The sequence below is a fragment of the Hippocampus zosterae genome, chromosome 14, assembly GCF_025434085.1.
Source record: "Hippocampus zosterae strain Florida chromosome 14, ASM2543408v3, whole genome shotgun sequence".
Lineage (NCBI taxonomy): Eukaryota > Metazoa > Chordata > Actinopteri > Syngnathiformes > Syngnathidae > Hippocampus > Hippocampus zosterae.
The window spans coordinates 4483856-4496938 of record NC_067464.1 but is presented as its reverse complement, the minus strand read 5'-3'; the positions used below and the strand labels follow the sequence as shown (position 1 = coordinate 4496938).

The following is a 13083-nucleotide window of genomic DNA, read 5'->3' as shown; positions in this document are numbered from 1 at the left end:
GTGTCTGGAGGTCCCAACCAAGCCCTACCGGACGTGTTCATGTAAAATGCATTGGTTTGAAGCCTCCTGCAAAAAGGCAAACTCATTTGCGATCCTCTGACGCCACCTAAAGTTGCAAAATTGGAATGACCTCAACCCAACAATGTGGCATGCTTACGTCTGTCCAAGCGAAAACAAAGCGATTGACGTAAAAATCGCGTGAAATGCATGTATACACATTAGGTTTACGATGCATTCAAAAATATGAATTATAATGGGTCTCTATGGTGCAAAATATGTAAATTGTGAAGATTAAGGTATCAAAACATTTTTTTTAATTATTGCTGCAATGCCTGAGAATTATCAGCCGGTGACGTCATGAAATTTAGACCATTTTAGAACCCCTCCATAAGTTTCAGCTCTCTCGTGTTTTTCTGAATGCCTTTGCCTTTGATTCAAAGACATTATTTTACATTATCGCAAGCGGTGCACTACGAGGGTTAAAGCAGTTTGTGGTGGCTTCGGCCGGCGTCGCCGCTTTGTTTTCTTGTCCGGTACGTATGTCCGTATATCACTCTGAAGGCCGCACGCTCAAATTTAAGCACGGCTTCTAAAACTAAATGACACTTTTGTATGCTGATAGTTTGCGTAGCCACAAGCCACCGGCGGTTGTTCTGCACTCTCGTTTAGAGGTAGCGCGTTAATCATTTTCCCACAAGAAATAAATAATGTCAAGTTAATTATTGCACAGGCTCAAACTCTCAGCCCCATAAAACTTTTAGTTACTGTTCAGCCCCATTTTTTTATTTTTTTTTTTAAATTAACATGTTAACTGTCGTAAGTGTGTAAAAATAAGAACCGCACTGAAATACAGCTAAAGTAAAACAACTGCTGAAAACACCCGCTATCCATGTACTGCCGTATTTCCCACGGCACATGTTTTACATCGAGTCATCAGTCCATCCCTCAAATTTACAGCACATACTTGACAGGATTTGAACACAACCCAGTGCCTAGAAGGCCAAGCGACCTTGGTAATCTAGCGGCACACACAAACACGCACCCACACAGTAATTTTTGTGGCGGAGGGAGGGTGTGATTAAGGGAGACTTAAAAACCACAAGAGGAGAGAGGTTGGAGTGTTAAGAGCTTTTCAAAGTCATCATTTGTGATTCTCAGGATAACTCCTGTGCACCCTCCTCCTCCTCCTGGATTGTTTTCTCTCGATAGCACTTCTGACACGGTCGCATGCAATTTTGTATTTCTTCAAAATAGCCGCCGGGAAGAAAAATAAACACCTTGCCTGATATAAGGAACTTGGGACGTACTCTTAAGTAGAGGTACTGCTGTTAATTCAATTTGTGGGGATCGCAGCGCAACGATGACAATTGCTTAGAACGCTCTTGGAAAAATAAATGCCTCCCTCAAATAAGGCACGAGAAGCCGATTCACCGAGAAGACTTGTTCAAAAATGCTCATTCAGGCAGCCCATATGCACTTTCTCGACTAGGATATAATTGGATGCATGCCGACATCTCAGCACGATGACAATTCCTTTCAACGCTCTTAAAAAGAAAGAAATAAATGCCTTCCTCTAAGAAGCCAGCGGGATTCATTTGCAAAGACAAAAACAGAAATGCGCATCGTGTGAAAGCTCATTCAGGCAGCCGATGCTTCGTTAAGACGATTGCGTGTATGGAGATGTCAGCACAATGAAAAACTGCTTCCGCCACTCCCCCCCCTCCCCAAAAGGGGCCACCAGGTTTAATTTGCAGACACAAATTCTGGCAGCTGATGCGGTTGGTGATGTCAGCGCAATGACAATTGGCTTTCAACATTCTTAAAAAAAAAGAAAAAAAATGCCTCCCACAATTAAAAAATAAAAATAAGCCACTACGATGAGTTCACAGTCAACAAATTTGCCGCGAGTTCATCCAATAATGCAAGTTGCTTCATGAAGATAATTTAATGCGTGCGGATGCCGGCTCAGCGATGACCGCTGCTTTCAACTCAGAGATGTCACGGGAGACCCGATTTATTTACCGGCACGTTCTCTTAAGGTAGTTTGAGACGTTCGCGACATCAGTCACAATCGCTTTCGACGCAAAGGGTCTCCAAGGTGTTGAATTTCGGAACCCTTGTTCAAATCCATCTCGTTTGCGTCCTATACGTGAGGCTTAAGAGACTGGAGGCAAATAGACGAGCGCTATTGGCTCACTTGAGACTCGGCGGCATTGTCGTTATCATTCCGCCTCATAAAATGAGTACGATTCAAGCCCAACAATGGCACCGTGAAGAAGTATTTTAAAAAAAGAATAATAATCATGGCGGCCCGGTAGTCCAGTGGTTAGCACGTCGGCTTCACAGTGCAGAGGTACCGGGTTCGATTCCAGCTCCGGCCTCCCTGTGTGGAGTTTGCATGTTCTCCCCGGGCCTGCGTGGGTTTTCTCCGGGTGCTCCGGTTTCCTCCCACATTCCAAAAATATGCATGGCAGGCTGATTGAACACTCTAAATTGTCCCTAGGTGTGAGTGTGAGCGTGGATTGTTGTTCGTCTCTGTGTGCCCTGCGATTGGCTGGCAACCGATTCAGGGTGTCCCCCGCCTACTGCCCGGAGACGGCTGGGATGGGCTCCAGCACCCCCCGCGACCCTAGTGAGGATCAAGCGGTACGGAAGACGAACGAATAATAATCATTGATAAATCGATACCGTAAAGCAGCCATGTCCAAAGTCCGGCCCGGGGGCCAAATCCGGCCCTCGGTCGAATTTCATCCGGCCCTCGGCCCCTGTCATAAAATCAGTGCCGTCTGGCCCGCAGGTTGGGCGCATTGGAACACGTGTTGCATTGACTGAGGTCTCGTAGACTGGTGAGTGATGTTTCATAGAGTACTGCTTCCCTCTAGTGGCTAAATGAGTAATAGCATTCACTAAATGAGTAATAGCATTTAGACACTAGAGGGCATCACTCATGAGTTAACAAGACGTCACTCCGTGTTTATATTGACTGATATGTCATATTTCAAATTCCTGTTTCAAATGAACCAAAAGAAATTCTTAAGATTGTTGAAATTAAAATAAAAATGGAAATGTGAAACAGACTGGCTTACTAAAATTTCTTGAACAATATTGTTGTTCAATGTAAAGAATGTCAGCCAAGGTCGGCCCACCGACATTTTACCACATAAAATCTGGCCCCCTTGGCAAAAAGTTTGGACACCCCTGCCGTAAAGTGCCGTCTGATTTGCTCGACACCTCACACATGCATGGACGCGTTCCTGCCGGAAAAAGAAAAATCACTCCAGCTCTACCAGTCGACAAATTCGAATAATTGCAGCAATTGTCTTATTGTGGTGACAGTTATTTGTACCTTAATGTGCATCAAGAAGGACGACTGCCGCTTTCGAGGCGGCTCGTAATATCTCGAAATATCCGGTTGGGCATTCTTTTCCCAGGCCCAATTTTCCAGACTGCTCTCGTCTTGGATCTCGCCAGACGTGGCTCGAATGTCTACGTCTGATGAGGTCATATTACGTAAGACATGACGCGCCCCGACGGTGACAACGCGTCACGTGTCATGTTGAGATGAGCTCTTTTTTGTTTTTTTTTTTTAATCGTGCATAGTAAGCCTCATCACCTGCCGGCGTGTGACACGTGTTTGCTGACGTCAGTAAGTGAATGAGTGAGCCCCGGTAGGTTCATACGTGTGTGTGTGTGGCTGTGTGTGTGTGTGTGTGTGTTTTATTTGTGCTTGCTAATATGCTCCTGCCTTCATTAAAGCCATAGCCATAACTTTGATGAATCACTTGGGCTCGGGGCCCTCGCTGCTTTCACAGTATTAGAAAAAAACTAATTGAAATTCGCATCCGGCCCCCTGACAATACCCACCTTTTTTTTTTTACCCCCCCCCCCCCCACCTCCCCTGCTGGCCTTCCTCCACTTCCTTCTCGCCAAACCTTTCTGCAGGAGTATGCAAGCTGAGAATGGGAAGGGAAATGTCATCGCTGATTTAATAGGCATAGTTCCGTCCCCAGCGCCCCCCCCCCCCCCCCCACACACACACACACTCAAGTGAACGGTGCAGTCTAGGGAGCTTTAGGAATGGTGTTAATGTCATCACAGGAATCTCGACAATGCAACGAGCTCCCGTTTTGTTGGTGCCTTCCTCCACTCACCACTCCCCCCCCCTTCATTAGGTCGGAGGACAAGATTGATGGCATTTCCAGTTTTGATCCCCCCCCCCCCTCCCTCTTTTCCCATTCTGGGATCCAGGGTGTGTTTGGTTCCTTGCCCAGGATCTCCAAGATGATGCTGCATTTAGGACTGACTCGTGATAGTCTGTGATCCCGCCCCACCCCCCATACTTGGTTTTGTTTTGCTCTTTTTTTTTTTTTATTGTCTTAGACTCGCGAGGACATATTTGGGTTGCGCTTGTTTTGTCATCTGCGATCTCCGCGATTTAATTTGATGCGGTCCAGGATTCGGTGATAGATTTTGAGGATTTGATGGAGGCACACTGAGTTTTGAGCAGGACGCTTTTATGTCTAGTTGACAACCCCCCCCCCCCCACCTGATTTTCTCAAAACCAAGGCTTTACTGATGGATGGATGCTTACAGCGAAACGTGCAATTGTGTGTGTTCAAAGATGAATCCATACCATCACATACACACTAATGAGGATGTGTTGATTGATTCGACGGCAGTAATTAGGTGGAGTTTGAAGGCACGGAAAGGTCTCCGCTCTGTTGGGAGGGAGGGTCCCTTCCGGAGGTGTGTGATGTGCTCCATTATGAGAGGAAAAACACAGAGTAAAAAAAAACAAAACAAAATAGACGCGCGCGCACACAAAGAGAAAACACAAACAAAAATCAGCTAACGCAGCCAAAAACTCATACAGACAAAAGCACACATAAAAAAAAACACATAGCTGATCAGAAGCACACACACAAAAAAAAAAAACACTCAGGCAAACCCCTAAAACAAAACAACATGAGCAAACAAGCGCAAACAAAAACAAAAGTTACACCAAAAAGAATGCACATGGCAATGCAAGGAGCTATACTAAAAATAAGAAAGAAAACTGTTTTTGAAGTGCTTTAAACGAGCTCAATCTTGGGGAAAAAAAACCCACCCAAAAAAAATTTTGAACCTTGGACCGACTTCTTCTGTTGCCAATTTATTCCATCTGTGTGCAGCATAAGATCTGAATGCTGCTTCACCGCGTTTAGTTTAAACTCGGGTCTCCACGACTGCTTTGTCGAATTGCAGACATCACAGGCTAAAATCCAAAGCATTTAGACATCTTGAAGCCACTCAAAGGCTCGAAACACCGAATTAAAGATCAAAATAGCTGTCGATTAATTTGATGATTAATTGTCAATTAATCGATTAATTTGGACACACACTATGTCGATTAATTTGATGATTAATTGTCAATTAATCGATTAATTTGGACACACACTCACTACCCAATGATTTAATGTACACAACCATACACAACACACATACACGCAAACAGGTCAAGAAAAAACACACACATACACACACACACAGCAGCATGACTCATCCGTCTCTAAGGCAGTCTAATTCTTTTGCTACCAGAACAGAGTGAAATATGATTGTGCCAGCATTTAAATCCCCCCCCCCCCCTATTTCCATTTCTCTTTGTGACCTGAAGACTGACCGCACGGTCCTGCCAAATGCCGTCTCTCCCATGTCGTTTCCCATGTCTGCTGCTCACATTTGTTAGACGCATCATCATCATCCAGCCTCTTTATTTTTATTTTTTTTTTTAACGCGTGTATACATAATGTTCCCCCACGAAGCGCCCCCTTCGCTTGTTGTGCAACCAACGCTGCCACCACTCGGCCAGAAGCGGAACTACAGGCCATCTTATTATCATGTCACCGCTTGCTTCCCCCCCCCCCTCCTCTTTTCGGCTGTGCCACTCGGCGCGAGCAAAGTCATTAATTTAAATTGCGTCCTCTTGTTTTCACTCTCTCTTAAAACGCGGCCGTTAGCTTATTGATTAACCTTTTTGTCACGCGCAATTTTCAGTGCAATTTGCTCATCACTCTCTCCGTCTCTCCCCCCCCCTCTCCGTGGTGTTGTGCGCCTGTTCCCCCCCAGCAGAAAGTTCTATTACATCACGCTACTGAGGGACCCGGTGTCGCGCTACCTCAGCGAGTGGCGGCACGTGCAGCGGGGGGCCACGTGGAAGACCTCGTTGCACATGTGCGACGGGCGCACGCCAACGCCCGAGGAGCTGCCCTCCTGCTACGACGGCTCCGACTGGTCGGGATGCACCCTGCAGCAGTTCATGGACTGTCCCTACAACCTGGCCAACAACCGACAGGTGAAGCCACGCCGACGATTTTATCGGTTCAACCAAAACGGTTGTCAGACCCTTTTTGACTCATATGGGGTTATTAAGGACCCATATGAGTCCTAAATAACCCCATATTTAGGGTTATTTAGGTTTTCTTCTGTGACTCTTCGCCTGGGGGTCCAGGCGAAGGGATTTTACCGGTATTTATTTGAAGCTAATCACGGCGCCGACCATCCGGTGTCACTTCCTGTCCGGTAGGTGCGCATGTTGGCCGACTTGAGTCTGGTGGGCTGCTACAACATGTCCACCGTGCCCGAAAAGAAGCGAGCGCAGCTCCTCCTGGAGTCGGCCAAGAAGAACCTGCGAGACATGGCCTTCTTCGGCTTGACGGAGTACCAGCGCAAAACCCAGTTCCTGTTCGAGCGCACCTTCAGACTGCGCTTCATTCGGCCCTTCATGCAGTACAACAGCACCCGCGCCGCTGGGGTGGACCTGGACAACACAACGGTTTGTATTTTTGGAACTCATTTATCGCAAATTTTTTTTGGGGGGGAGGCTAGAAGATGTAAAAAGTTTTTGATTCTGTACTACGACCATGTTGAATGATGTGGCGGGCCAGATCTGGCCCCCGAGCCTCGACTTTGATACCTGTGTTGTAAGTGTTTAGGGGAACAAACAAATTGTACTCATGATAGTTTTTTTCCGGGATTTTCTTCTGCCAAATATTGGAATCGTCATCTGGTCCAAAAAAAAAATATCAGCTGGGCTCCAGTGTAAAATTTCCACCCCCACCACCCCCCACACACCCCTTACAGGTGCAGCGTATCGAGGAGCTTAACGAGCTCGACATGGAGCTGTACGACTACGCCCGGGACCTGTTCCAGCAGCGCTACCAGTACACCAGGCAGCAAGAGCGCCGGCTGCAGCGCATCAAGAACCACCTGCAACAGAGCCACCAGGGCCTGGGCCTCAGCCTTTGGCCCTCGGCTCACCGCCACCCCCCGGGATCCATCCGAGGTGGTGAGGAGCGGGACGATGTCGGCGACGAGGAAGAGGGCGGCCGGACGGAGGAGGTGGCTGGGGGCGGCCGCCTCCCCACCGAGGACTACATGAGCCAGATCATCAACCGTTGGTAGCGATCGAAATGACGATCCTCAGACTGCTTTTGCATTTCGAATGACCGTTTAAAAGAAAAAAAAAATACAAAACAAAAAAAAACTGCAGAGATGGGTTGCGCCGTTGCTATGGCGACCATGGACTGGCTGGCTCGGGTTCGCCCATTTATTAGCGCTCGCCCGTTACACCCCCCCCCCCCCCACACACACACACACTGAGTTCCTCCGGGTCTCTCGCCGTCATTAGCGACCGAGGTTTATTTTTAAACGCGCTGACATGCAACTTTCTCTTCCTTGAACATGTGAATTCATTGGATCAGGTGGCAAGGGATCCGTCTATTTCCTGGACGGTGTTCTCCAACGCCGCACGGTTCACTCTAAGGACCATTTAAGCTCATTGTGTCGCCCCCTCTTTGTATGTGTGTGTGTGTGTGTGTGTATGCTTTTTTTTTAAGCAGAATTGTAATAACACTGAGCCCAATGTGGCTGCCTGAAGACTTTTATTATGAAAAGCCGGTTGAAATGTTATTGTATTCAATATCCATGATTTCCAGCTTAATACTAGTGCAGTGGTTTATCCTCACTGAGACAATTTAGCCCATTCAGCGAAAAAAAAATGGCCAAAAAGCATTCGGGAAAGCTGTTTGAACATTTATTGGATACCCTTAGCCCAAATATCCAATCACGGCTCACTAGCGAACTACTTTCATAACACTACCAGGCCCACTTGAAGGCAGTGGTAGCGGGAAAAGCAATACTAAGAAGGAGCACAAGAAGGTCGTTCCATTTTTTATATTCAATATTTTTTTTGGTACATTACTAATATCCTTGAACTCCAACCATGTACTGGTCTACTTCATTTCTCACTAATAGGACATCTTTGGTATTCTAGTGGGATTATTACATTCCGAGTGAGACAAAAACGGTGCACAATTTGTCAAATGTCCTCACTAGAATGGACAACTTTGGCATACATGTAGGGAAACGACATGTTACCGTATTTTCCACACTAAAAGGCGCACTGGATTATGAGGCGCGCCTTCAATAATTGCCTATTTTGTCAATTTTTTTGCATATATTGGGCGCACCGCATTATAAGACGCAATCTACAATGCAGCCACTAGATGGAGCTGCGTTCAAGGAAACGCCAACAGAACGATCAGATGTCAGTAAAACGTATTTAATAAAAGCAGCGACACAGTTCACTTCGCCAACAGCAAGTTAGAAAAAACATTGACTCGTTCAACGTTGAACTCTCTTGAAGCTGCTCCATTTCCGTTTTCAACCGCGTAACCGATCACGTTAAGTTTGAACTCTGCATTGTCAGCATGTCTCGAGCAAGGAGCCATTTTGGGGGTCGAAATATTACCGTAATGACCATACACAAGGCGTAAACAGGATTTTAAGGCGCGCTGTGAGCTTTTAAGAAAATGGAAGGCTTTTATGTGCGCCTTTTAGTGCGGGAAATCTGGTACTAGTGCGGCAACATTGGCCGCTAATTGATGACCGGCGCTACTCGTGACTTCTGGTCAGTCCGCGCAGCAGACTGCTGTTAATTAGTAAAAAGTTTTGACTCACCGACTAGTATAATTAAAAAAAATGTTATAACCGGTTGGAAGAAAAAGTTTTCTTGCTGTTATAAGGCCCCAGTTGTTCTAGCAGGGGTTCTAGTTGGTCGACTGGATCTCGAATAAATGCTCAAACGGCTTTTCAATATCTCACTGATGTTTTCTTTTAGTCAGCATCCGAGCAACCTTGTCCGACGAACCGAAGCCTCGCGCCGACGTTCAGGGAGCGAGCTATCTCTCCCTCTCTCTCTCCTCGGTTTCACCTGCAGACTCTTGACAGCCAATTAGCGCGGCTCACACCGGTCAGGGCAAAGGCCTTAAACTGCAGACACGAGGAGGGAAGAAGCGGTCACCGTGGCGGCCAGAGCCTTTAATTTAGCGGCTGACATTTTTCTTTTTGTTTGGTTTGACTTTTTTTTCCCAACTTTCTCCCTGCTTCTCTTCAGATCAAACGGGTAGTTCATTAGTTACTTTTAAGCGCTGGGGCTGCAGTACTGTGGCAAGGAAACTGCGGTGCGTGGGCCCTGTGCGGACCCCCGCAGAGAGCATTAGGTCCCGGTCTAATGTTACCTGCCAAAAGAAAGGAAGCTGCTCCGAATCTTAAATCATACGAGCTCTGTCATTCCCAAGACACACACACACTGTATTTGCCATACGCCACTAAACAACATTCCGAAAAGTATTTAGTGTTCTCCTGCATATTCGAGATTCACTACTCAATGATTATTTTCTATTGTAAACCATTTTTGTAGCTCCATACTTGCTTTAAAAATATATACAGTATGTAGCCTGTTCCAAAAGAAGGTTATGATTATTGCCTATACCTGTCGATGCCACAAGTCTAATATACAAGTCGTGCTTTGGCGCCATCTTGGGGCTATGACCTTGTTCAAGCTCATAACACGACCCTAGAAATGACTTAGCAATGATTTATTTTGACTTGCAGTCCTAATTTTTTTTTTTTTAAGTACCATCACAGACTCTCCGTAGTTTCTAACAACAAATGCTAAACTTAGCTCCTCCCAAATCTACAAAGCATCTCATCCAGTTGAGATGTGTCAAGGGTGTAGCAAAAGAGGACTGTATAAGTTCTGCCGGTCACTATACATTGCTGGCATCGATAGATAAGCACGAGCGGCATTATTTTTCTTCAATTCTTCAGAATTTTGCCAGCCGTCACGCAAATTTGGATCCTTTCTTTTGGCACAGTGGTTGGGAATCACTGCACTAGCGTCACCGCCCGTCGTTTCTGTCAAACAATTGCCCGTTAACATTTTGCATTTTCAAGTGTCTTGTGTGTGTGTGTGTGTGTGTGTGTAAATAATATGTACAGTACGCCTCCTACTGGCGTATGTTTATGCCTTTGTAAATAGTGTGATTGACCGAATGAGCGCCGACTTTCATAACTAATAATAATTTTGTTGTTTAATCGGCGAGGGGGTTGGTCAACCTCGCTGCCGTAGCGACCAATCCGATGCTCTCGCCATCCCCGTCAGGTGATTGTACTGCAATGATCCTTATTTATGTTTGATGAATCTGACCCCCCCACCCCCACCCCACCCCCAGTTTGCATGTGTTCAGGTTTAGAAAAGGACAGGCTTGATGGAATTATTGAAGAATTTATGACTACTTCAGAAGAAGAAAAAAAAATTCCACTCGGTATCTCTTTAGATACCAAATTAAATTAGCTCATCAAATTAGCGTACCTTTTTTTTCTGAAGGATTCACTGGATGAACTGGGCCGACTTTTTTTTTTTAATTAATTCATCGGTATTAAATCCACATTTAGGGAAGCAAGATAAAATTGCAAATGTTTGTGTGTGCCATAAAAAGTGCCATAGTCAGTTAAATCGGGATGCAAAAAAAAAATTTGGGGAATGAAAATGGCTTCTTTGGGAGTTATTTTATACACTTTTTGTATGATTTAAATGGAGACTTCTCAACGGTGGAAAAGTGGAGTAAATGGTCTTACTTTTTTTTTAATATGACAATGAAACGGAGCACAAATACCTGGACACACTAATAAGCAAAAAATATTTTATTATGATTACATTAAAATCAATGTTGACTTCATAATTTTTTGAAACATGTTTTTTTTCTGTAAGTGGCTCAATAACTGCAGTAAAGTCTTTTTTTTTGTTGCAGATGATAAAGAATATATGCCAATACGTATTGTATTTCTTGCTGGTCCGTTATTCATGTGTTGCTTTACCGTTTAGGTTGAAATATCGGCCAAATGACAGCTCATATCTTGGAAAAAGTCGTGTGATTCGTATCTCAAGGCACCACGGTGCAATTGTTCTGACGTTAAACTCCGACTCGCAAAAGATCCCACATTAATTTCACTGAAATGATTCCAGAATGATGTCTTAACAAGTTTCTATCGTGGCAGCAAAGCAACACGTGTTGCGATCCGGTTTATTATTGTTGTTGTTGTTTTGGGGGATGGGGGGGCGCAAGGGTGGGGGGGTGATCGAGACTTTGATCGAAATTGGCAATCCTTCTCAGGCTCTTCCTGTATGCATACTCTTCTTCATCACCATTCTGGCTCCGGTTCTGAATGCAACCATGAAACATCAAGCCACCAATTAAAAGATTTCATTTTTACAGACTTGACCGTGTCGTGCTTGCATGTTCTCATCGGGTTGAGCTGCTGGCAGTCTCTGAACAATGTTAATCATTATTACAATCTTAATTATTATCTCCAAGGACAAGGAGAGTAGAGCTCAGGTCTGTTATAAAAAAATAAAATAGCTCATCAGTGATGGGACATTGTGACTTACTAAGAAGAATCAAAACTGAGGAATGTTAATATTTGTTTGTTTGTTTTTAACATGATATACATTGCTTCGTACTCAAATATTCTGTATTTAGTTTTAAAAAGATGTTTTTGAGCTGGAATTTTAACACGGCGATATTTTGGCCCATGATTATCATCCCATCAGAATCTCATGTCAAAGCATGCCTCGTATCAACTCAAATGTCCCCCCCGTTAGCAATAAACGTGCCACCACGCCAAGCCGACGTCGGCTGCGCCTTAGCCGCGCCGTCCGTTACCAATTTGGAGCGATTCCACATGTACAGCTTTATATTCTGTATCGAATATAAATCGCATATTGGCATTGCCATCTGCTGCATCTCGAATGCGGAGGCCTTCACTAATCATAACAAAGCGCACAGACAGACGTCCACTAAATGATGATGATGATGATTATGGTTTATTGTGGATGGAGATAAATCATCAATGAAAAGCTTTTTTTCGCGGACAGGCAGGCAGGCAGGCGATTGGAAGCGTCGCCCAGCTGGCAGCGGATGAGGTCCGTCGGCTTGACTGAGTTTGCATTTCTGGCATCTGCTCTGACGTTCGACATCAAATCTGAACATTCCGTCGATGTTCTCTGCACTTTAAAATGTTTCAGGAGGGTTTTGTGAATTTAAAAAAAATCGGATATACAGTGTTGCCTCACTTGTGCGCGTCAAAAGTTCCGTGACCTCCTGTGATTTTTTTTTCTTTTTCAATTTTCCCATTTGAGTAACATAACATTGTCGTCAGAGACGAATGTTTGGATAACGATCATATATTATCTATATATATATTGCGCGTCGTCCCGCACGCGGTGTGTCCTTCCGTCTGTCCCTTTTCAAAACGTACCTAATCACGCCGCTGCGCGCCACCACTGCGCGCCGCCACTGCGCGCCGCCACTGCGCCGCTCAGGCAGTGGCTCACTACGATCGCGCGGGCATCTTAGCGAAAAAAATGTTGTCTACCCACAAGCATTGCAATAAAATTGTTAGTTATTTAGTAGAGCTAAACATCTCTTTATTTTCGCGATAAGCAATGAAGATGAACAAAAAGTTGAACCAAGCAACAACACTTTTGTTTGTCTAAGTCGGGAGTGCACACGCGTGAAAGCTACATGCGCGCTACTTTCAAGCAGACGCCCGGAAAGTAGTTATGGGAATATTTGGCCGGCTAACGCTAGTTTAGCGCTAGCTAAGAATAGGTTTGTAGGAAACCAAAGAGAAAATAAACATTTTTGTTTTGCCGTCGGACAGTGTACGGCATGAATCCTAGAAATTAAAGTTATTTTCAAC

General features: G+C 45.1%; 1 protein-coding gene and 1 long non-coding RNA gene across 3 annotated transcripts in view; one reads left to right on the top strand and one right to left on the bottom strand.

Moving 5' to 3' along the window:
* The window catches only part of LOC127614832 (heparan-sulfate 6-O-sulfotransferase 1-A-like), a 70546-nt gene extending 62717 nt beyond the window's left edge, over positions 1–7829 (top strand). Inside the window, exons 2-4 of one of the 2 annotated variants that reach the window (XM_052086255.1) lie at positions 6106–6331; positions 6563–6811; positions 7120–7829. In XM_052086255.1, coding sequence (XP_051942215.1) covers positions 6106–6331; positions 6563–6811; positions 7120–7440 — 796 coding nt within the window. In that variant the 3' untranslated portion in view covers positions 7441–7829. The remainder of the gene's footprint in view (positions 1–6105; positions 6332–6562; positions 6812–7119) is intronic. The other variant, XM_052086256.1, reaches the window with a different exon arrangement.
* Positions 1–13083, bottom strand: part of LOC127614841 (uncharacterized) — a 146336-nt gene that overhangs the window by 129007 nt on the left and 4246 nt on the right. The window lies entirely within an intron of this gene.